General features: G+C 38.1%; 1 protein-coding gene across 1 annotated transcript in view; it reads right to left on the reverse strand.

Moving 5' to 3' along the window:
- Positions 1–2,433: 2,433 nt before the first annotated feature.
- Positions 2,434–26,882, reverse strand: part of LOC132816723 (ubiquitin carboxyl-terminal hydrolase 35-like) — a 98,796-nt gene continuing 74,347 nt past the window's right edge. The window contains exons 9-11 of the mRNA XM_060826623.1: positions 24,836–24,942; positions 9,813–11,070; positions 2,434–2,782 (exon numbers count right to left, since the gene is read on the reverse strand). Of these exons, the coding sequence (XP_060682606.1) occupies positions 2,615–2,782; positions 9,813–11,070; positions 24,836–24,942 (1,533 nt within the window). The 3' untranslated portion in view covers positions 2,434–2,614. The remainder of the gene's footprint in view (positions 2,783–9,812; positions 11,071–24,835; positions 24,943–26,882) is intronic.

Below are 26,882 nucleotides of genomic sequence, written 5' to 3' on the forward strand. Positions count from 1 at the left end.
AACATAGTAAAAATAGAGTTAATAGGTGTCAGTACAGCATCAATAATTTCACCAGTTCATGCAACAGTACTCTAAAGCCTGGATCTGGGTACACCAATTTTCATTTCCACACCATACAGTTTAACATTAAAATAATATTGACAGCATTAAATAATTCAAAACTGCAACTAATCTAGAATATTTATTTGGACAAGTCACAACCCAAGACATCTTAAAATGTTTAACTATAATACTTGGTATTACCTTAGTACAGACTTAGACAGTGTAAGTTAACTTTAGCAGGGATGAAAAACTGACAATATCAAATCAGCCACCAGCTGTACACTCCACCCAATTTGTTTCTTACAAGGTTGACCGAAGTTGAATTTTGTCCCATGCATTTCCAAATATCTTTCTGCATATTTTTCAAAATAAAATGGTCATTAAAGTTCCTTTTTAATCTTTAAGCCCACATCGAATTTAAAAATAAAAGGGCAAGAGGAACACTTTAAATTATATCTTTTCAAAATGTTAATTTACTTAAAAGCAAGTCTCAAGTGTTCTGAATGATGTGTCTTTGTCAAACATTGTGAAACTGCTTTAACTATATTAGACCTACACCTGCAACTTATTTATATTTCACATGGGACAGGTTCGCGGCCATTCTCAAAGAGGGTGTTAATTTCTTTTTAAAATGCATAGCTTTACATGGTTCACTTCTTTAAAAGAAATTTGTTTTGCACAAAAGCATCCCTACTTTCGTTGTATTTAGCAGCCATACAATTAACTGATAAGATGCTATGTACACAAATTTGGACAAATTTTTAGTAAAGGTTAAAAAGAACTGTCTAACTGATTCATAACCCTTTTACAAACTCAGATATAGAGACCACAAAGATATATCAAAATACATCTTGTAAAACTCGCAGTGCAAATCATTTACGTTCTTTACTGATATAGCCGGGAAGTAACTTACTCCCTTGTTCGGTGTCAAAATCCAAATGCGTATTTCTTAAATTACATGTTTTTTACTCTCTTGTGGAAATAATCTGTCAGGCTGTCTGTTTACTTCTCATCTAGGAACTGCGTAACAAGTTGTTAAAAACTCCAGAATCCATACGTCTAACTATTATGATGTAAAATGAGAGTCAGTTGAGGATAAAACTCAACATTAAACAAACTTGTGTTTCTTAATGATGATGGGCCACCTAATTCTAACCTCCATCACCACATCCACATCCTTCCAATTATTTGATTTTCCTACCTGACAGCAAAAATGACTCCGTTGATAGTGACACTTCAAACAAAAGGATTGTTTATAAAAGGTAACATTATTGTCCACTGCTAAATTCAGCATCAATGTTACTATACTTTTTCAAAAATACTTCATGTCTGAAGTTCCAAAAGATGCATAGGTTTAGTAATCATATATTGGAAGGGATGGATGCGCATGAAACTGAACATTTGATACCCCTCAATAAGCCTTCAAACAAAATCTTTATTCATTTGAAAGAACTGGGTTTTACTATGATATTAAAATATCTGGATATTACGTATTAATATAGCTGCTTTCTATTCTGGATGCAAATGATGATATTTCAGGCAACCAATTGGACACTAAGTGAAAACATTTACTTCATATCAGGATCAATGCTGACATTATGGTCTTCTAATACTTCAATGAATTTAAGTTTTTATGTTTCTAGATAAACAGAATTCTGAATTCATGTACAAATGGATGCGATGGCTCTAAGGGGTGGGTGGAAGGTGGCACTGGTCAACATCAGACAGCAGCCTACCACCATGCTTTACAAGTGCATCATCAAGAATGCTCGCTTCTGAAAAATTTCTGATCTCACTGGAAAGCCCAGCATTAACACCCTAACTTTCCTAAGGAAGGGAACATTGTAAGCAAACATATCTCTCAAAGTCCAAACTGTTGCAGTCATCTTAAAAGTCAGGGTAATGCAATGTCTTACATTTAAAAAAACTCTAAAAAGAGAAAAAAAATTCCAAAGGGCAGCATCAGAATGTCAAAGTTATAGCTAAAACCAATGACATTCACAAAACAATCTATGCATCCTTTCAAAGATCTAAGTAGCAGGAATTTATTAGTATTGAAGAACAAGGTATATTATTTCTATTAACACAAAACCAAAGAACTGCAGATGCTGGAAAGCAGAAACAAAAATCAGAAATTGCTGGAAAAACTCAGTAAGCCTGGCAGCATCTGTAGAGAGAAAGCAAAGTTAACATTTTGGGTAACCCTTCTTCAGAACTTCTTCAATAGTTTCTCTCTACAGATGCTGCCAGACCCGAGATTTTTCAGCTGTTTCAGATTTTGTTTATCATTTTTATTATTTTCCAAGTAAAATCTGACACTTCTCATATTTGTTGGCCTGTTGTTTACATGCCATTACTTTAATATCTTTTAACTATGCTTTTTACTAAAGAAATTCCACAAATTGCCAGTTGTTACTTAATTAACAATACAAAGCAGAAAGCTATTGCAGGAAAACGTTTTGAGCAGCCTGAAAGGCAAGTCTCTTTTGGTCTCTTCAAAGACTAAGTCATGCAGCCTTTTCTAAGTAAGTGGTTTAACTGAGGTAGAGAATGAAGAAGCTAATAATTATATTTAGAAAATTAAACGTCCAAATGACCCCAAATCACTGCCTCTCCCAGCAGCTGGACCGCAACTTCCAGAAGAACCTCCATTTTCATCATCATCAAATCGCCTCCACCACACTGGCGTGGTAGCAAGTGGGAGACGGTCAGATTTTTTCCTTGCTTCCTTTTCTTCTTCCTAGAAGAAAGTTACACAAATTAACACATGCAGTATTGGCTTGTTTTCTTTACATAAATTCAAATGTTTCCCAAAAAGATCTCTCACACAAATTAGTGCAGCCTTTGTTCTGATAAAGAAAGATTCCTTCAATTACTCAATATTGCAACGTTCTTTTCCCAGTGGGTAGTAGAACCTTATAATAATAGGATTCAATGTTCATTCTCAAGAAAAGCCTATTATCACGATCACCTCTAGATTTTCTTCATGTTTTGGTAACTTCACCAGCTGCTTATTATAACTGTAGATACAAAATGGCAACTTGCAGAAAACAGGTTCAATCTATAACTACACTAGGCCAGTTTTCTATTGCTTTGATGCATCTACACAAAGTATTCTTAAGTAAATAATTTAACTGTTTAGTTTAACTTGCAAAATATATAATGGTTTAGCTGGTAATTTCCAGACTGCATTCAAGGTAAGACATACCACTTCATATTACTTTCAAAGTTGGAATACATTTTGTCAATTCTAAATGTGTCACTGGACAGCGCATGGAAGCTGGAGCAACCTACAGCACGCTTACTCAACTCCAAAATGTAGCTGTCAACTAACTTTAAAGTAACTGCAGAAATGTTTGAGCTGTTATACAGTTATACAGTATAGAAATAGCATCTTTGGCTCACCATGTCTAAGCCAATCAACAACCACCAGACAATGCTAATCCTATTTACCTGCATTAGTCTATAGGCTATTATGCCTTGGCATTTTATGTGCTTGTCCAGGTGTTTTTCTAAAACATTACGAGAGCACCTGCGTCCCACATCTTCTCAGGCAGCACATTGCACATTTCTATCATCTTCTGCACAAAAACTATTTTCCTCAGATCCTCTATAAACCACTTAATTTTCAGCTTAGACATGTTTAAGACCAGAGGCTGAAGTTTGTCATAGAGAAAAAGATTCTCATAATCTACTTTAGATATGCCTCCCATAATTATGCATACTTCAATCAGATCCACCCCCACAACCACGTCTGCGTTGGGCAAAACAAATCGAGCTTAACTAGTCTCTCCACACAACAGACTTTCCATTATGGGCAACATCCGAGCAAATCTCCTCTGCACCCTCTTCAGCACAATCACATCCTTCTGATAGTGTGGTGACCAGAACTGCACACAGTATTCCATCTGTGGCCTCACGAATGTTTTATAAAGTTGTGATAACTCTGTTCCTATATGCTATGCCCCAGCTAATGAAGGCAATTATCCCATATGCCTTCTTCACCACCTTATCTGTGCTGACACCTTCAGGGACCTATAGACTTACACAAAATCTCTTTGTTCCACTATAGTCCCTAGGAACCTAATTTTCCCTTGCTCAACCTCCCAAAATGCATCATCTCACACTTATCAGGAATAAATTCCATCTTCCTTTGCTCTGCCCAATCTACTACCAATTCTAGATTATAGCCTGAGACCATACTCTTCATTATCAATACCACCATCAATTTTCATGTCATCTGCAAACTCACTAATTAGATTTTCTGCATTCCCTTCAAGTCATTAATGCACATGAACAGTAACAGTCCAAGCATCAATCCCTATGGTACAACCCTGGTCACAGATTTCCAATTTCAAAAACAATCGTCCAGCATCATCCTTTGCCTTGGATTTGGAGGCCTATTTTGGAACCAGTTTGCCAACTTGCCTCTGATCCCATGGGCTTTTGGACTAGCCTTTCATAAGGGACTTTGTCAAAGGCTAAGCAAATCACATCAACTACACTACCCTCATCAATATAGTTAGTCATCTGTTCAAAACGCTCAACTACATTAGTCAGACAGGATCTCCCTTGAATAAATACATGATGACTATCCCTGATTAACCCTTGCCTTTCCAAGTGTCGATTAACCCTGCCCCTCAATCTTTTCCAATACTTCCCACCAATGACATTAGACTAACTGGACTGTAATTAACTGCCTATTCCTGCTGGCCTTCCTGAATAAAGGAACCACATTAACTATCCTTCAGTCATTTGGCACTTTATTTGGGGCCAGCAAACTATTAAATATCTCCATCCTTTATGCCCACTAAAATAGCTAACACCAGCTCCTTATTAATCTTACCATGTTCTAGAACCTCACCATTCCAAATAAAATCTTTAGCTACAATATCTGTTTCCCAGAACAACAAAAAAATGGTAAAATAAGAACCACTTGACCTATTCAAAAATTACAAACATCTATCTTATAATGGCACCATCTCTGGCTGTATACTTGGGTTCAAAGAGAATTTTAACAAAATTTCAGAATTTTCAAACAACACATTCTAACACAGTTATATAAATAACTTTTCCCTCATCCAAGCAGCATGGAACTCATTTGATCTTGAAATATTTATTCATCAGTCTATTAAAAAAAAGGGAAATATCAATACAGAAGGAGCAAGTTTGGCAAAATCTCTCCAAAAACTATGCAATAGTTTGATCAGCAAATTCAATTATCTTCTATTATTTCTTAGGAAACCTGTAAATAGCCATTAAGATATAAAATGGGTACACTAGGCATGGAAACACTAATTTCATTTAAAATTAATGTTATTTTAAACTATAAACACTAAGCACCAAAATAGGATATTCAGCTTAACTAATTAGATTCTTCATTGTCATATACAATTGAAATAATTAAATCTTGCAATAATATTTAAAGTTGGAAGGTGAATAACTGCACATAGAATTTTCAATCTGAAAGCAGGTTTCCATTGACACTTAAATGTTATGATATGATGCTCGGATTATCAATTCCGGATTTTTCCATTACTTCACTTATCCAAACTGCATGATACATTTTATCCATTTTTATAAAAATATTTGGTATCTCCATTAATTACTTTGTATTATTGAAAAGATAAATTTTGTCAAAAAAAACACTTCTCATCTTGCACTCATCAGCAATTTTGCAAGGACACCATGCCCTGGTGAGACAAAATGCTTTGACAAAACATCTTTTTTCAGCAATACTCAAGATCTGTACTACCAATTACTTTTGCAATGGAAAAGGCCTCAAAAAGGGGGAAAAAATGCTTTTTCCCAGCTTTAGTACAAACATCCCAATTTTGTAAGTACGTGCAATTCTATAATCACCCTAAAGTTAACAAACCTGATTACTGAAATATAAGCAAAACCTTTCAATACATTGAATGGTTGAGTTTTAGAATAGTCAGCCATGGTTCAATTGTACTCTTGCCTCCAAGGTCAATGGTGAAGCACTACTTCAGAATTTAAGCACATTTATCAAGGCCACCAGTACAGTGCAGTTGATGATGTGAGTGGAGATGAGGGATTAAACAGACCACATTCACCTTATATGATGGCAAGAGAATCCATAGCATTATTTCAAAGAGCAGTGCAGTTATCCTAATCAATTTTTCTCCCTCAAATTAAAAGCATACATATATAAGGTTATAAAGCTGTTTGTTGGGTGTTGCTTCTTGCATTACCACACTGATGAAATTTTAAGAAGCACTTAATTGACTGTAAAGTGGATTGGGATTGACAAAAAGTAAAAAGTGTACTTTCTTCCGTTATTCCTCCAAATAAAAATTCAGTTCTCGTTCATAATTTAGGTACAGCATATGAAATTCTATTTGTCACACTCCCTGGATTAAAAGGGCCCTCAAAAGAGGGCTCACGTTTTCAAATGCGCCCTTTACCTCAAAATAATTACAGGCAGGCAAAAAACTACTTAGTCTACTTTAATTTTCCTCTTTTCTCACCAAGCCAAAATTTCCACAATGGACCACATCGACTTGATTTGGTGTCTCTTGTAGATTTTCTCTTATTTGCTTACAAGCCCCAAATTCACATCATAAAAAGAACATAAGACGTCAGAATAGAAGTAGGCCATTCAACCCACCGAGTCTGCTGTACTATTCGGTGAGATCGTGGCTTATCGGATAACCCTCAAGTCCACTTTCCTGCCTTTTTCCCATAATCTTCGATTTCCTTTCAAATTAAAAATCTATCTCCGCTCTGAATATGCTTAATAACCCAGCCTCAATTGCTCGCTGCTGTAAAGAATTCTACAGATTCACTATCCTCAGAGAAGAAATTCTTCATCGATCTTAAATGTGTGAACCCTTATTCTGAGATTATGCTCTGTGATCCTAAACTCTCCCCTGAGGGAAAACAACCATTTCACATCTGCCTTGTGAAGTCCCCAAGAATCTTGATTATTTCAGTAAGGGTCCTTCTCATTCTTCTATATTGCAATGATTACAGGCCCAGTCTACTCAACCTCTCATTTTACAGAGTCCCGCCGCACCCTATCAACTAAGTGAATCTTCCTTGGACTGCCTCCAATGACAGATTTATTTTTAAGGGACCAAAACTGCTGTCAGCATTCCAGGTCTGACCAGTGCCTTGTACAGTTTTTGCAAAAACTCCCTAGTTTTATCTTACATTCCCTTTGAAATAAAGGCCAATATTCCATTTGCCTTCCCTATTAAGCGATGAGCGTGGATACTAGCTTTTCGTGATTCATGGATGAGGACTTCCAAACACCTCTGCTCTGTAGCTTTTTATGATCTTTCTCCATTAAGTAATACTACGCTTGTGAAAATCCATTTTGCCACATCATATTCCATCTTCCAAGTTTCGGCCCAATTTATGACAATTTACCTCTACCTTCTGAAGACTGTGTGTCATGCTCAATACTTGCCTTCCCTATTTATTTTTGTACCCTTTGCAGATGTGGCTATAGTGCATTCATTTTTCTCATTCAAGTCATTGATATGTTGTAAATAATTGACACCCCAACACATATCCCTGTGGCACATCAGCAGTTACAGGTTGCTACATTGAAAATGCCCCTTTTTTCTAACTCGGTTGTTTTTTTAGCTTATCCACGCTAATATACTACCTCCAAAACTATGGGCTTTTACCTTATAAAGGTAGCCTAAAGTGTGATACTTTATCAAACACCTTCTGACAATCCAAATAAATTGCATCCACTGCTTCCCTTCATCTATCCTGCTCATTACATGCTCAAAGAATTCTCAAAATTTGTCATATGTGACCTGTCAGTCATGAAGCCATGCTGTCTCTGCTTAATCATATTATGTACAGGGTGCAGAATCATTTTCCATGGGTTCAGTTAAACAAGGTTTACAGCAGCCCTAACATATTATAGGGAGCCTTCCAGAACCAGGGTTCGCTCCTATCCACGGTGAGCCCTGGAATGTATGCCCCGCGGTTAAAGAATTTCCAAATGCTCTGCTATAATCTTGAATAACTTCCCAAAAAAGATGTTAAGCTAACTGACCTACAGTTACTTGTTTTTTGTCTCCTTTCTCTGAGACCTCTCTTGCATTCTTTACCCCATGAATTGAAGCAGAGAGTGATAGTAGAGGAAATATTTATCTCACTGGAACTCTGTTTCCATTGAAGTTCTGCAGGGTTTGGAGCTGTTTGTGATGTGCATTAATGATTTGAACATAACTACAGAAATATGATCAAAAGATTTGTGGATGACATGAAAATTGGTAGTGTGGTAAATAATGAGAATAACTGTAAAACTCCAGGAAGAGATCAACAGACTGCTCACATGGGTACAGCAATGGCAAATAGAATTCATTCCAGGAAAATGAGAGGTAATACACTTGGAGAGGGCTATCAAGGCAAGAAATTTCATATAAATGGTAGAATCTTGTAAAGCACTACAGACCAAAGACCCTGAAAGTAGCAGAACAGGTAGCTAAGTTGGTTAAGACAACATGTGGGATACTTCCTTTCATTAGCACAGAATAAAAGAGCAACAAAGATATGCTGAAACTGTACAAAACTACAATTAAATCATAAGTGGAATACAGTATGCAGTTCTTAACGCCATGTTACATCAATTATGTAACTGCACCAGAAAGGATGAGAGGAGGAGAATTACCAGAATGCTGCCTGAGTGGAGGGTCTGATTTGTGAGATTTAATAGCAAAGCACTTGGAAAAAATGATAGATTAGGAAAGGGGGGGGGGGGGGGGGGGGGGGGGGGGGGGGGGATGGGAAGTATGATGCAACCTGGTTGTTCTTGTACCCCTGTCACTAAAGCAAGCATGCAGGAGCAGAAGGCATGAAAAGGCACATTGTATATATTGGCCTTCATAGCAAGACAATTGGAGTACAGGAGCAGGGATGTCTTGCTGCAATTGTATAGGGCCTTGATGAGACCTCACTTGGACTGCTGCATGCCATTTTGGTCTCCTTATCTAAGGATAGATGTTCTGGCTATTGAGGAGGTGCATAAAAGGTTCGTCATACTGATTCTTGCCATGGCAGAACTGACATATGAAGACAGACTAGATTGGTTAGGACCGTATTTATTGGAGTTTAGAAGAACAAGGGAAGGGTTCTCATACAAACCTATAAAATTCAAACAGGATTAGACAGGATAAACCCCAGAGTCAGAACGTCTCATAGTATTTACACGGTATTTAGGTATTCACTTGTATTACCTTAACCACTGGGGCTATAGGCCAAGAACTAGCAAATGGGATTTGTCTAGTTAGATCTTTGCTGAGTAGTATGGACATGAACAGCTGATGTGGATAAATTAATTCCTCTAACTGGGGAATTAAGAACAAAAAGGATGCAATCTTAAAATTCGAGTTAGGCATTCAAGAGCAAAATCAACAAGCTCTTCTTCCACTAAGGTTAAAAGACATTTGCAACAGTTTTCCACAAAAGCCTGAGCAAGTCTGAGGCTTTTTTGAGTTTTCAAACAAGTATTTGTTGCGCAAGTACAATGATCAGGATTAGAGTTAGAAATCCTTCCTGGACTAAGGAGTGGCTAAAAAAACTATTAGACAAATCCTGCTGTAGGCAGATTAATAAATTAGACTCCATTACGAATGCAACCTACAGGTTACCTGGATGTTTGGACAGTTTACTACAGATTTTACAGCAATGGTGTCATCAATTCTTACAAAAGCAAACTACCCCTATAATATAGTAAAACATACCAATGAGCAATTTTTAAAGTTCATTGCAAATTCACATACCTGTAAATACTGTATATTGTCCTTGGCAATTGCTTCCATTAGCTCTTTGCTTAATGCTGCTTCTCCATGCAATCTAACACTAGCTGAAGTATGTTCATCATCTAAGCATGTATGTTTAGTTCCTCGTTGTCTGTAGAATAACACATAAGCAGTATCTTTGGGAAAGTAATTTGTAACATTGCTGACAGATTCAAAAGATGAAAATGAAACTCTAGTATCATTGTATAAATACCACTGATCACCAGCTTTACTATCAGCTTCCAAAATAACTCTTGAGCCAATTTCAGAGTTAGTAGGAACACATTCTCTGCCATAGCAATAATAATGTCCACTTTCAGAAGATATTCCAGAGTGCACCACGACACAGCAAAGGTCATAGGTAACTGACAAGGATTTGGCATCATCTGCAAAATATTTCCAGCTTGCAAGTTGACACATCGATTTTCCAGTATTAATTATTTGTTCATCTTTTTCTGTGGCAATCCTAATGGGTAGTTTGAGAACTAATGGAATTGATACATTGTCCAGAATTTTTTTCCGTCTCATTGTTATGAGGTCAAAGGAAAACCTTAACAAGGTCAAAATGAGATAATGTGGACTCCTTGTTAATTCAACTACTTTTTCTGCTTCTTGTAAAGAGGTGCATTTATCACAGTAATATCTATTGTCACCAGACAGCATTTCTGGTGAAAGAAAGTAATTTATGAGGTCAGACACAGATCTAGAACTTGGCGAATCACATGCTTTCTCCCCTGTGGCAATTGCAAAGTCATTCTTTAGCATGGAGCTAAATGCATAGGAACTATCATCTTTCTTTACTTTAGAGTAAGGAGGATCATCTTTTTTCTCTTTTGCATGGGAACCTAATATTTCAAACGGCACAACACGTACAGAAGGCTCTTTAGATTTTGTTTGCTTTTGCTTAATTGGAGATTTAGTAGCCTTCTGTTGTGCTTTAGTTTGAGATGTCATATTACCAGAACCTGCCATCTCTGTTGAAAGATTAGAGTCATATGAACTGCCAGATTGCTGCAGAACCTTACTATGTGGTGGAAAAGCCAAGGACAGATCTGTAAAAACTTCTTCTCGGAAAGAAACATTACGACAGCGATAACAATGGATCTTGGTCACCATCTTTCCACCAAACATTCTTTCTATTAATGTTTTCCCAGGGATTTTATCTTCTAAATGGCTATCACTGCATGCATGTTTCAGTCTGTGGGAAATTGCTTTGCCAGTCTTTTCCTCCTCATGTAGCCTAGAAAATAAAATGGAATTAGAGCTGTACAGAATATAAAGAGTTGCATTACCTCAAAGAATTCTGTGGTCAAGGGCTTATACCAATTTTTAATCATACAATTTACAAACACAGACCAATAAAACATAGAATTACGGTAAAACAGCAACACAATGAATAGGCCATGCACTCAGCATATTATTGCAGGCTTTGTGCGAGGGGAAGTCTAGTTTTGTGCTCTCCTTCATCCTGCTGTAGGAGTATACCCCCCAATTGGACACAAAGACTCAAGAGGCAGACAGGATTCAGACAAGTGGGAGATTTTATTCTTATTCAAGCAACAATTGGTTAATGCATGAGGGGGCCAAAAAATCTTCCCGAATCTGGCCTTGATGTGAGAACCAAGCTGTTCCCTTAATCTACAGCTCAGATCAGAAGAGAGATTTATAACACACTGATTTTTACAGTGAAATACACCATTTTTATGCATTTTGTTATAATAATCACATACAATGTAGTCAGTGTGTTCTTCCCTTTATCCTATACACTCAATCCTGTAAAACACCAAATCAACAATCGGCATTCCTATGGACAGCCCCAGGTTCCCATCTCACAGTGCTTAACAGACATCTCCAGGCCTTCAGATCTTTCTATGCATCTTAATAATTCACATTCCAAAGTTACTGGTTATGCACCTTGCTTATCTCTAAGGACTGCTTGGATTCTGTTATTCATTGTATTCCATGTGCTATCTCTATCAAATTCTATTATTCCTTAGATTTTGCACTGTCCAAATTATATACATAAAAAGCTGGTTTTAAATAACTACTATTAGATTCATAATATTAATCCCTGTTATAAAGTTAGCTATAAATGTAAAGTTATACAGCTACTTCTACTGTTGGTACTTTTTAAACCAATGAATTGCAAACAATTTATTCCATGTCAGGCATCTTTTTAGATATGAGGAAAGCACTTCCCAAGACTAATTCACTTATCACATTTATTCCTCAATTATACTTGGATAATATATCTAGAACTTATTTCTTAATATTGTGAATAACTTCAACGAAACAACTGATTTCTACAAAATAAGTTTAGCTGTTGTTTTTATAGCTGCATAATCAGTTAGGCTGACTGCCTCATGGAATGAGATTTACAGCCCTTATTCTAACTGGAGCTGCTCACCTAATAGTACAAAATCCTTTCATTAATGAGGCTGGAATCAATCTCTTGTCATCTTTTAATGAACTGGTATCTATCCTTCGGCACCTTCTTATCAAACCATCTCAGATGACTGTGTAGGGCTGATCATTCACCTTGGTGTATCCCTGTTCAAAGGTATCATTATGTTTAACATAATGCTGGAGCAGGCTATTTAATTTTGTTTAATCTTTGTCAGTCATTTCGTGTCTTTCAAACATGGGCAGCCCTTGCACCTACAAACTTTTGTCGCCTCGGATTTTATCTAATATCAAATCTGTCTCCATCTCACTTTTAGGTAGCGTATTTCCATTCCTCACCACTAGCCGTGCAAAACATTTTCCGGGTCGCCTTTGGTTTCTTTTTACTATTCACCTTATATTGGTATCACCTGGCTCCTGAATCTTCTCTCTCCATAATTCTTCACTTCCTGTCATTCGGGCAGTTTCATATGTTACCATTGCCCCTTTATTTCAAGGGCTTCAACTTTGCTGGCAAGCCTTTATGTGGCACTTCAACAAACACCTTGTGAAAGTCTACAAATACCACCATCAATCCTATCTGTTATCTGATCAAAATCCTCAATTAAATTAGGTAAACAGGATTTCAAATCTGGTGTTCTTTATCCATGCTTGTCAAAGTAATTGTCAGTTTTGCTTAAGAATGTTGTTATTAAAGATTTCTTAACAAAGTTGAACCAAGTGTCTCACAGTTGCTAGATTTATCCTGATATCTTTTTTGAATAAGAGAGTGTGACATAGTCCAGCAAATTGATGAATTGCATATCTGCTGTATCTAAAGTAGTTTGGAAGATTACAGCCAATACTTCTGCATCTTGCTACATTATGACCTTTGAGTGTATTTCACTCAGTCATAGTGCCTTATCAACTTTAAGTATAGTTGGTCTTCCTAATACTTCTGTCTTATCAACTTTCAGCTCTTCCAGTATCTCAACTACCTTCTCATCACAATGACTTTTACAGCATTTACTTTACTGGTAAAGGCAAGGCAAGCTATAATATAGCACCTCAGCCATGGCCTCTTAATACCTTTGCACAATTTGTGGGTCTTTGGAAGACTTTTAGATTTACTTTTATTTTAGCTGCCAGCCTCTGCTCATGCTGCATCCTTATCAGCCTCGTTCTCATTAGCATTATTAACCTGACATCTATCATCCATAAAGCATTTTTATTTCATCTTATCTCTCTCTCATCATGGAGATTTTACTTTGCTTGCTTTACCTTTCCCCTATTTTAATACTAATCCAGCAGTTGCAAGCAAATCTCCATGATGAACTACTTTGCCTTTGTGAGCAGTATTAATAGGCAAGTAGATTAACAATAAAGAAAGTGAAGACTGCAAATGCTGGAGATCAGAGTCGAAACATGTGGTGTTGGAAAAGCACAGCCGGCCAAGGCAGTATCCAAGGAGCAGGAGAATCAGGAATGATTCCTGATGAAGAGCTTATACTTGAAAGGTCAACTCTCTTGCTCCTCGGATGCTGTCTGACTGGCTTTGCTTTTCCAACACCACACTTTGACTCGAAAAGGAACAATAAATCACATGTCAAAAAGTAGAAATTGAAAATGAGATAAAACATTGAAACAAATAATGATGTTAATATTAATGCCTTAATATTCAGTTTCATAGTCTACTCCGTTTGCAGCAATATGTGGTTATCAGAGACAAAAGGTCCAGTTTAATGCTTTCAGTATTGAAAATTAATGTTAACTCCTAAGCTTGTTTAAATTCCCCTATTCTTCAAATACAGACCAACAGCCGCACAGTAAAAGAATAATCTGCTATTTTGGAATAGGCTTGTGAGGCTGAATGGCCTACACCTGTTCCTAACTTCTAAAAGGAATCCCTGCTGGATGGTTGCAATCATAATAATGGAATTCATATTCAAAAAGCTTCAAAATTTCGTGTCACGTTTCCAGATATTATGCTGAGGCTAGTGGTCACCTTTTCCTAGTCAGATAATCTTTCACTTATATGACCAACCTTCCTTTTACGATCACCAACTATACAGCTTCTTTTTCCAACAAATCACAATAAAAAATGTTTACTACCCTTGTCGCTGGGTTACAGGTTGACAAAATTAGTTAAATCAAAGGTGGGACTCAAGACAGGTAGGATCCATAATTTCTAGATGTTATTGGCATACATTCCATTATACCACCTTCAAAATGGAAGATCAAAAAATTACACATTTCATATGTATACACTAACTCCATTTACAAAGGTACTTAAACAATATACCAGATTGCTCAAATCTTGCTTCAGTTTTCCAAGGATTGAAATGTACTGAATTAGTTTTGTGTTTCCAATTCTAGAAAAAAAATTATTTGCAATGGATAGTATCATAGGATAGTTTTCTCTAGTATTTATTTTCCCAACATTTCATGAGGTAATGCTGGCTGATATTTCAAGACAACAGATAAGGAACAGCATGCTGAATTTCCTGGGGTGCGGTGGTGCCTATTCCTCACACAATCTCACCTCCTGGTGCAACAGTTTATTGCTATGAGCATTATTAATTAGTCAAGGCAAGACTTTTCCCTTCCCTTTTTCTCAGGGAGAAGCGCCACATTAAAGTGCTGGAAGACAATTAGATTGACCAGCTGTCTACAGTCCCACTTGGGATCAGTGTCTAGTGTCTCCATGCTGAGGAGCCTGTATTGTCAGGCATGTTTGGAAATTAGGATTTCTAAGTGGGGAAGGTTACTCAGCAGGATTCAACAGACAGATGTGAATAATAACTTTAAAAGAGGGTACCAATGGGGCCAAGGGTTGTAAAAGAAGTAACGCCAAAGATGCTAGGCTTCCTACATGGCAAGATCTCCTACCATATTGCCATGGGGAAAATATCAGCAGCAGGATGAGGGATTCCTAAGCTATTAATTTATGGGTGGAGATTGTAACATAGAATCACAGAATTCCCAGTGTGGTTACAGGTCATTTGGTCCATTACGTTCACACAACATCCCACCCTGACCAACTCCCTTGCCCTACCCTAGCTTAATCCCTGTAACCTTGCATTTCCCATGGCTGATCCACCTAACCTGCACATCTCTAGACACTATGGGCAATATAGCATGGCTGATCCACCTAACCTGCACATCTTTGGACTACGGAAGGAAACTGAAGCACACAGAGGAAATCAGCACAGCCAGTCACCCGTGCCTGGAATTAAACCAGTGTCCCTGGTACCTTGATGCAGCAATGCTAACCACCGAGTCACTGTGATATCCTAGATGCATAGCAATAATGTCACTGGATTAATAATCTAAAGGACCAGCCTGATGCTCTGGTGTAATGGATTTGATTTGATTTGATTTGATTTATTATTGTAACATGTACCTAGGTATGAAAAAGTCTGTTTTGTTTGCAATCTGGCATATTGCTTAAATACTGTTATAACTGGAATTCGTGTATACATATGAAATGTGTAATTTTTTGATCTTCCATTTTGAAGGTGGCAAAGTGGAATGTACGCCAATAAAACAGGCAGATCATTCCATACAAAGTGCATCAGGTAATAGAACATAGCAAAGAATACCATGTTACTGCTACAGAGAAGGTTCAAAGAGTGAGATCAACACTAAACTTAAAATTTGAGAGGTTCATTCAGAATCTAATAACAGCAGGGAAGAAACTGCTTTTGAAGCTATTTGTACATGTATACAAACCTTTATACCTTCTGTAAAACAAAGAAGGTTGGAAGAGAGCTTTGATTATGTTGGCTGCTTTTCTAAGGCAGCGGGAAGTATAGATGGAGTCAATGGATGGATGTCTGGTTTGCGTGATGGACTGGGCTGTGTTCATGACTCTCTGTAGTTTCTTGCAATCTTGGGAAGAGAGTTGCCAAACTACACTCTGATGCATCCAGATAAAATGCTTTTTCCATGGTACATCTACAAAAATTGGTAACAGTCCTTGTGGATATGCTGAATTTTCTTAGTCTCCCAACAAAGCAGAGACATTGTTGTATTTTCTTGACTATTGCATTGACATAGGTGGACCAGAGTATATTGTTTGTCACTCCTAGGAACTTAACACCCATGACCATCTCCACCCCAGCACTATTGATGTAGACAGGGGTGCTCCCTCCATTCTGCTTCTTACAGTCAATGACCAACCGCTTTGTTCTGTTGAAGTTGATGGAGAGACTGTTGCCTTTCAACCATATCACTAAGCACTTCATCTCCAGCCATGGCAGCTCAAGGATTTTAAATTTAATTAACAGATCTGAAATTTAAAGCTAGTTTAATGGTGATCATGAAATTTATTGCAAAAATCTATCTGGTTCATTAATGCACTTTAGTGAAGAGAACTGGTGATCCTTAGCTGTCTGACCCTCACAGGATTCCAAACTCATAGCAGTACAATTGACTCTTAAATGCCCAGGCCAAGTCACTCAGGTGTAAACTGCTAAGAAGCCCAAAAAGAAACCCAAGGGCCACCCTGGATTGTCCTAGGCACCAACCCGGTGAACCTTGCAAATGCTTCCTTACTAATATGAAAACTTGTGTCAAAATTAGAAGAGTTGCCTCATGGATTACTCAAACAACAGCCTGACATTATCACGTATGATTCTCTACATATGACCATGTCCTGGACCACTATCATCCTGTGGGTATTCTCTCACCCATCAGAGGTGGTGGCATTTCGGTATTCAATTGAGGGAGAGTTGCTGAGTGTGCGCAATTTGTGATTCCAGGACATTCAAACCCCTAAGTAGGGGATTTCAAAGTACATTACTGAGTGGGTCACTAAGACCAGTACTGACAAAACTGGCTGAATGTAACTGACGCAGCTTCAGGGGAGGTGGTGAAAGAATCAAGAGGGAAAATTGTGCTGATTGGTCTAAGTTAATTGCCACAGCAGAGGTTAGTTGACCACTATGCATTCCTGTTAAAAACAAAATGGAGTGGAAAAAAATGGAAAGAGAGAGTGGGGCTGGGGGGGTTGAGGAGAGAGGGGGTGACAGACATGGGTGGAGGGAAGGAGGGAGGAGGACGGGATTCGGGGAGAGATGGTGGTGGGGGGAGAGAGGGAGAGAGGGGGGAGGGGGGAGGGGGGGGAGGGGGAGAAGAGAGCACGAGAGAAAGAAAAGTAAGAAAAAGAGAAGAGAGAGAGTTTCTTCATAGGACAGTCCCTCCATCAATGCAAGATGTTCAACCCTACCCAGGCCAAAGCAGCCTGCTTGACTGGCACTCCAACCACACCTTCAATGTTTAGTCCCTCTAACTCTGATGTACAGTGGCAGCACTGTCTAGTAACAGCATACAAAAGTTGTTCTGAAAATAATTCCAAACCTGCAAATTCTACCATCTGCAAGAATAAAGGCAGGAGATACAATGGAATATCCACTAAGCTACAGACCATCTGACTTGGAAGTAAATTACTGCTTCTTCACTATTTCTGGAACAAAATCCTGGAACTCCTGTCTGCACAGCACTGTGGGTGTAAGTATCCTCCATGTGGATGTAAGTAAAATCTTGACATTACATAACACCAGTACTTTCTCAAAGAAATTAAACTAAATTATGAATGGACAATAACATTGGCCTATAATGGATTCCCACATTCTGCAAATGATTTTTTAAGCAGTTAGTTACATAAGGGTTAAAGCAGGGCCAGGGCAGGTGAGCTACCTGGTATTTCAAAATTTCAGACCGATCAAAGGTGCTCAGGTAGATGGTGAGAAGGCTACCTACCAGGTTATGATGCTGCTCCTTCAACTCTAATCGGTGTACAATAAAACCTAGCCCATCATTTTTTCCACATGATTCTCCAATGTCAAGTCCTGCTGTATAACTTAGCAAGCACAATATCATAATTTGAAATGACCAAATCTCTCAATATTATTCAAAATAAATCACATCAACAGATCGGTTTATGAGATTACAGGGTGATACATAACTGTAAGGATCCTTTTTGTCCCAGACCCTCAAAAGAATGAAATGGTGTTCCTTCTTGGTAGGATTTTCACTTGGCAAGCCAGTTTTAACGTTGTTCTGGAGTGCAGCAAGCTGCACGAGATCACAACTAGCATATATATTTCCAATCAAAGTTTGTTAAATTAAGACTGTTAAAAGTTAACATGTTCAATATGATTTTGTTGGGTTAGAAGTGAATGCGCTGCCTCATGTTCCGAAATTGAGCAAAATACCATATATACATCAACCACACTGTTCATTTAAATATGAACATCGACTTCTCCAACTCCTGATTCTGACTGGCTTGGTGTTCGTTCAGCCTCTTGTTTGTCTACTTTGACTGGTTTGTGAAACAGCTTTCCTAATTTTGGCACTAGCCCCCAGATGTTAGTAAGGAGGACTTTGCAGGGTTTTTACCATTGTCTTTTCTGATGCTGAGGTCAATGCCAGCTGGCCAGTGTGGTTTCATTTCTTTGTTGATATTTCATAGTAGTGGATACAAATGAGTGGCTTGCTAGGCCATTTCAGCAGGCAGTTGAGAATCAACCACATTGCTATGAATCGAGATCACATGTAGGCAAAAGCAAATAAGCATTGCAGATTTCCTTCCCTAAAGAACATTAGTGAGCAAGGTGGGTTTTACGGAGAGTCAACAATGACTTCATGGTTATTAATGGACTCTAAATTCAAGGGTTTTTTTTTCGATTGAATTGAAATTCCACCATCTGCCATGGTGGGATTTGAACCGAGTTCTTCAGAACATTAGATTATTAATCCAGAAACTCAGCTACTGATAATACTAATAGTTCATTACCTCAGAAATGAGATGGGTCTGTAGTATTCTAAGGTAGTTTTTAGACTCATCCTCTCTTAACGGGATCATGAGCAGCACATGCTCATTGGAGAGTGGAGTACTTCCAACTTTGCTCAGAAATCTGAAAACTACTGTTTTTATGGTGAGAGCTGAACAGGCAACACAACATTTTTTTAAACTGCCATACTATGCTGTTTAATTCATCAACAGTTTTGCAATCATGAAACTTTGGCCACAACAACCTTGATCTAAGCTCCCCAGGGACTGTGGCTGCAAATATCCTCTACATTTTATACAGTATGCAAAGATTTGTCCTCTTACAATCAAGCATGGTAAAGGAGGGGAACCATAAATCTATCCAATTAGAAACAACCATTTTACATATACACAGACCAGTCAGTTTATGTACAAGAAGGAATAACACTTTAGTTACTACTTTTCAACACCACCATATATTCAATGATGAGCAATTTCAGTATGGTTGTGGAAGTGCAGCAATGATGGAAGAGATACTATTGATATGTAATCAGAGGAGACTAATAGAAATCATAGAATTGGGAGAAATTTAAGCACAGAAGAGAAAAAAAGATGGCAAACTTGGAAATGAAAATTTAAATGAAACACATTCCATGTCTAACAAAACAAAAGCCAACATTATCAACAGATACACCTGCATGTCTTTGTTTTACTACAGGTCAACAAACATTAGGAAAATTACCTCTTCTCTTTGGTGCACCATAACTCCAGCACCTGCTGTTCCAAAATAGGGAAGATATAGTGTTGCAAAGTTGGGTAGAGTAATTGTAGATTGGTAGATAGGAAGCTTGAATTTGGCATTTGTAAACTTTTACAATTCTAAAATGGGGGAAAAACATTTAAAATGTGGAAAGTCCATTTAAAAGGTGGCGCGTTTTCTGTGCTAAGAGATTATAAATGGATGTCTGTGAGAAGCAGCTCGAGTTTGATAATACAGAGAACCAGGACAGAAACATTTATACCAAAAGTGTGTACAGTTAGCAGGACATGCAGCAGTTTTTAACCATGACAACAGGTTTTGAATTTAGCCAGTCAATTTGAACCAGGCATTTAGATGTCAAAACCTATTAAATTTAAATCTGATGGTTTTGACAATGTAGGACCCAATCCTATGTTAAGAAATATTGTCATCACCAATATAAAAGAAGGGGGCAGTTGGACAATTACCACAGAGCTAACTGCCATCCACCAGAGCTAATAGCCCTCTGCACTCTGAAGAGAAATTGGCTCTCTATATATTAGAGAAAGCACTAAGTAATAACGGTACCAACAACGAAAGCATTCCTGACAGAAGAATCGGAGGAAAAAAGCATTCCAGACAGAAGAATAACAGTGAAGGCACAGGACATTCTGGAGGAAATAACCTGGATGTAATTTCAAGAGACTAAATCTTAGTTTATGAGTGGGACTTGTATTTATCAGAACAGCATACCATTAAAATCTTGTTTTATTCTGGAATAGTTAATAGTCAGAAAGGATTTATTTGGTTTATTATTAGTTTAGTTAATTTGTTCAATGCTTGAGTTGATAAATAAATGGTTACTTGTTGATTTTAAAATAAGTGTCAGAGATTTGTTTTATTTAACCACTAGAAGTTGCCGAAAAGCAGGTTACACCACTTCTCACCTTTTTACATGTTATAGCGTGAGGTGCACCTCTTTGGGTGTTTCAGTTTTAGTCTCAGAAGGGAGTCAACCTCCACTTTATAACAACAGCGGATGCCTAAAATTAAGACACTAGGAAATGCTTTTAGGAAACGGTAGTATAAATGTGGTAGACAGAGAAACAGAATAAAAACTTGTCACTCCACAGCTATTCACACAAGTTCCCCAAACTCTCTCAATTGTGAGAGTTATGTAGTTTAATATTCCACTTACTGCAAAGACTCCATCCTCAAAATGAACTGTGGCAAACTAGATGTACGCAGCAGCACCTGGCTGGACACAACAAATTGGGGTCATTTCCTATTTCTACACTTCAGTTAAGCTTTTATTTCTAACACACAGCTCTTTGTCGGTGGCCTGCTGAAGCTCCTTTAAAGACTGCCAGTTATGTTAATGGCTACAGTCGACTTATTTTTCCTGAAGTCAACTGACATTTCTGTAGAGTCAAGAGTAGGGTGCTAGAAAAGCATAGCTGCTCAGGCAGCATCCAACGAGCAGGAGAATTGATTCTCCTGCTCCTTGGATGCTGCCTGACCTGCTGTGCTTTTCCAGCATCCGACTCTTAACTCTGATCTCCAGCACATGCAATCCTCACTTTCTCCTCCTGACATTTCTGTAGCACCTACATAACAGCATATGCCTGGTGGGGCTTTGGGTGGCCTGGGCAGGGAGAAGAGAAAGAAGAGGGAGAGGAAGAGGAAGAGGAAGAGGAATGTACTCTGGCTCTGTGGTCCCAGTGGTTCCCACATTTTAAAGTTGGTGGCTATACTGTACACATTCATCTATTTTATACTTTTAGCTTTGACTTCCTGCTTCTGGAATCGTTCCTATTTTTATTTTCCAAAATGTTTAACCTTTCTTCATGTATTTTCAACGCCTTTGCTGTCTGTACTTTTAATTATTTTTTAAGTTCTTCCTAGTCTCTCAATTTTAAATTAAAACTTCCTATTAAACAATTTGTAATCAATTCAACTCATTAACACCCATTAAAGTATGTCAATACTACAAATTCTTTTCCATGAACTTGATTAAAATCATTGACTTCTTGTCGCAGGGATATATTCAAACTGTTAACGTGTGTTTCACTTTTGTTTTGGAATCGCACCACTTACAAGAGGAAGTTCTATAGCAATTGCACCTGTGATTTCTGTCTGCTAGCAATGAAATATTGAGCCTGTGGTTTGAAGTGCTTCATTCAGACTATGTTGATGATGCTCAAGACAGATCTACACTTCTCTCAGCAAAAGAAAGTGTGGCAGTGGAAAAGCACAGCATGTCAGGCAGCATTTGAGGAACAACAGAGTTGAAGTTTCCATCATAAGCCCTTTATCAGCAATGTGCAGGGGGAATGGGGCTGAGAGATAAATGGGGGGTGGAGCTAGAAAGGTGATAGGTGGATGCAGGTGGAGGGTAATTGTGATTTGTTGATGGGGCTGGTGGAACAGATAGGCAAGAAGGAAGATGAACAGTTAGGACAGGTCAAGAGGATGCTGCCAAGTTGGAGGGTTGGATCCGGGATGAGGTTGGGGGGAGGGGATATTTGGAAACTAGTAAAGTCAATATTGATGCTGTGTGGTTGAAGGGTCCCAAAGCAGAAGATGAGGCATTCTTCCTCCAGTTGTCGGGTGGCTTTGATTTGGCAGTGGAGGCGGCCTAGGACTTGCATGTTCATGGCAGGGGGAGTAGTCGAGGGGGTGTTTGAAGTGGTCAGCCACAGGGAGGTGGAGTTGTTTGGTCCTCTCCTCCCTCGACAAGGCAGCTTGAAGAAGTTCTCCTCCTCCCTTCATAAGACACCAAACAACCCCACTGCCCTGTGGCTGACCACTTCAACTCCCCCTCCCACTTTCCCAAAGACATGCAAGTCCTGAGCCGCCTCCACCACCAAATCAAAACTACCCAACAACTGGAGGAAGAACACCTCATTTTCTGCCTTGGGACCCGTCACCACACATCAACATCAACTTTACTAGTTTCTAAATCTCCCCATCCCCTCCACCTCATCCCAGATCCAACCCTCCAACTTGGCACTGTCCTCTTGACCTGTCCATCTTCCTTCCCACCTATCCACTCCACCATCCCTACCAACCAATTACAATTACCCCTCACCTGCACCCTCAGCTGCCTTCCCAGCTACCTTCACCAACAACACCATCCCTCGCAATATCTGCAGTCTTCACTTTCTCCACTTTCAGAGGAGCCAACCATCAACAAATTTCTTGAAGGCCCAGTGAACTGGTCATCAGAAAAGTGTACTAGTGATTTGTTGTGCCTTTCTAGAACCTAAGATATTTGGAATTACATGTTTTTAAAAATTCGCTAATACTGAGGACAAACTGCTCAGTTGACCAACAGAAGTAAATCGTGTAATACTTCTAATTGAAAACATTCAACATACAAAGACTACTCTTTTCAGAAATAGAATGTATAAGGAAAATCAAAGTTTTGCTGGCTATTGTGCAATTACTCAATAGACTCTCCCCTATCAATAGTTGGTGCACTCAACTAATATTTCCACATTCACCACTAGTTTCTCTAGCAGAACCAGTAATTCCCTCACCGAAATTTGTCTCAAGTTGGAAAGACAACCAAATCTGACCTCATTCAATCCATGTTAGATGCCAAACTTTAAGATGGGTCTTCCCTATGTTAGGTATGATGCGAATACTTGGATGGTACATTCTATAGTTCAGAGTGTGTTGCAGGAAAAGCACAGCAGGTCAGGCAGCATCCAATGAGCATGAAAATCGACATTTTGGGCCGGAGCCTTCATCAGGAATGAAGTGCAAAGGATTCCTGATGAAGAGCTCTGGCCTGAAGCGTCGAATTTCCTGCTCATCAGATGCTGACCTGCTGTGCTTTTCCAGCAATACACTCTCAACTCTGATCTCCAGCATCTGCAGACTTCACTGTCTCCTGGTACATTCTATAGCCTGTCTCTCATTCTATTGCATTGTACAAGAAATTCAAAACTTGATTTCATTGATGAGCTTTGCTTCCAAGTATTTACTTGGTTTCTTAACTAACGCACGGCCCTTGCATTTGCTCTGAGTATCATTCACCCCCTCATTATGTCATTTTGGATAATAATCCTGGCGGCTAAGGTTAATTTGGGGAGGAGGTGGAACAAAATGGGGATAGGAAGGAAGAGGCAGGATCAAATTGGAGCAAAAGCAAATACGGAGTTATAGGAGAGTAAAAATTATTTCTTTGCAACTGTAATTTTGATGGTGCAATGGAATTATTCAAGAATGATCAGGAATTTTTAAAAAATGGAAGAATAAAGAAGCAAGGTTAAGTTTGTGGTAGCAGATTGAGACTGTGCACTCTGGACAGCAATAGCATTCATAGAGATAGTGGCATAATGCACATGAAAGCTAAATGACAATAGCCAAAATCAACTGCAAAGTAGATACTATGCAGAGCTTGAACAAGGACAGACTGACTAGAGCATGACATCAGGCTTTCCAAACAACTGGATGATTTGGCTATTTTGTCAGCTAAGGTCAAGATTTTCAGGCTGACCAAAATGAACAAGAAAATTGGCAAGTAGACTGACACTGACTATTTTAAAAGAGAAAATGGAAGACAGGCACTGGAATAAAGCCAAAAATATATATTACATATAAAATCATTTTGAAAGTAATAGAATTATTTTTTCAAAATTTGTTCTGAATTTTGCTTAATTCCAAACTGCATGTTGCAATCCTAGACCATATTTCAAATGTGTGTTATGATCTGGCTAGGAACCAGAACTTATATTTTCACAGCAGGCAAAAGGTGAGATATCCAGGGGACTTACGAAGAGAATAAAGCCTCAAATTGAGGCAGGAAATTGCATGTTGTGCCTGAATAACAATGAACGAAGTAAGTGAGATACAATGTTTCTTATATCAGTGGGCAATTAAACAACAATGGAAAGATTGGAATTAGCTATGCTGAACACAGATGATTGCACAGAGAGCAGAGGAGCCAAGCCATGGTCAATAAGTCAATAACTGAACAGTTATCATGGATCAATAAGTACAGATCAGATACATGTGATTTAGAAAACTGAACAGCTACACCACCCACGTCATCACCCCCTCCCCCCACCCTTAAATTTACATTTCAACTCTTCAACTAACCTGTCCAACAGGTATTTTAAGTATTCTGAACAGTCCTGCTGAGCTCCTGGGTTAAACCATGGAGGAGAAGATGCTTTCAAAAAGCTACTGGGGGAGATGGCTGGTCTCTACAAATGTAAATTAGAAAAGTTAGAAATTTAAAAATGGTCATTCCTCAAAAATAACCACAGAACTCAAAAGGTTGCATAACTCCTTGTGATAGCCATCCATATTTCTTGAAACCTGTATACCTTTAAGTAAGGGTATATCTAAAAGAATGGAAGAATGAAACGTTCTAAGAACTCTTAAGATTAACAATAACAAGATGTTCCTCATGGTAACATGCCTACAAGGTGAGAAATGGCTAATGTCACATTGAAGAATGTGGAAGACAGATGTAGAAGAGAGAGAACTATATCTGTGGAGAAGAAAGTTAAAAATCACACAACACCAGGTTATAGTCCAACAGGTTTAATTGGAAGCACACTAGCTTTAAGAATAGGAAAGTCCATACCATAGTGCAGTTAATCAAATTTTCTTCCACTTCATCTACAAGCCACACATATTGATAACAACAGAAATTGTGCTGAAGAGGTAGACTATTCACAGTTAGGATGGAAAAATTACATTATAATTGCCATAACCAAGGCCAAATTTTCCACAGGAGATCACCTGAAAATCTCATGCAATATCTATGGCTATTATTTTTTTAAAAAACAAGTTAACAGAGGGAACCAATACTCTAAAATCCTCTGGAAAGATTCAACAATACTCCAAATCCATTTGTAATCTTTATCAGTGCTAAGGTGCAAGGATTAACAAGTGATACACACAAATGAAAAGCAAGTGTACTCCATGCTCTGTAGCTTTATGGTACATGTTAGCAAACGTCTTTAGAACAGGATACTAGTTCTACATTTATCTCTCTGCTAACACAGATCCAGTTAAGCAACTTCACCAATAAAAACACAATCCCATCTTTCCCAACATCATCACTTTACAATGTTCAAAGACAGCTCACATCTCTACCACATCTAAAAATTACAACTTAACCATTCCTTCTAATTTCAAGTCCAAAGAGTTTGGTGGCCTCTTCTTTGATTAGTCATGTACCTGAGCTTTCTCCACTTGAAATAAATTCCTTCAGGACTCGAAATAAATACTAAAATTGCACTTTAACCTATTCCCTAATTGTTCTAAATTAACTTTTTTTTGAGTAAAAATTGCTTCATTCATCCAACTTTAAATCAGGACTTCTGCAAAATGAAAAATTGACAAGCTATGGGTTTTTCCCCCACAAAGTAAGTTGATCCTCCTCAACGTTTACTGTCCGATCAATGTCTCCCAAAACAAACAAGTCCCTAACAATACATTAGGGTCCCTCCCCTCCCATATCAGTTTTATTTTAAATCTCTCTGAAAAAGTTTCATATTAATCTTTAAATTCCCTCATGTAGACAGATCAAAATCTACGTGCTTGTAGTGCAAAATGCAAACTCTAAAATAAACGATATTAAAATACTGTATATATGTCTCACCTAACATCACAGAACAGTCCACAAATATGATTGGCTGCACTTAGCAAGCTGCTACCAATTAGATATTTCTAATTGACAGCACATGTTGTAACTGGAGTGCAGGTAAAGAATAACCCAACAAGACAAGATCATAGAATTGTTACAGTGCATGATAAGGCCATTTGGCCCATTGTGTCTGCAGTACATATTTGACCATTTTAACTCGGTACCTGTAATCCTGAATGTTGTTTCTATTTAAAGAGCAATCTATTATCTTCTTGAATGCCAAAATTGAACCTTTCTCTAACACTTACAGGCAGCATATTCCATACCTTAATTACTTGCTGAAATAGCATTTTCTCACAGCAACCTTGCTTATTTTGCAAAAATAGCTACATTCAAAATAAGTATTAGTTGAACATTTCAAACAAACTGACAAAGTGAAACCATTAAAGTGAATCTTAAAATGCCCTTATTCATTTCTGTTTCTAATGAAGCTATCTAACGATTTTGCGCGGTTGATAAGTGTACCGTGTTCATTGAAGCTATGCT

This window comes from Hemiscyllium ocellatum, chromosome 6 (assembly GCF_020745735.1).
Source record: "Hemiscyllium ocellatum isolate sHemOce1 chromosome 6, sHemOce1.pat.X.cur, whole genome shotgun sequence".
NCBI lineage: Eukaryota > Metazoa > Chordata > Chondrichthyes > Orectolobiformes > Hemiscylliidae > Hemiscyllium > Hemiscyllium ocellatum.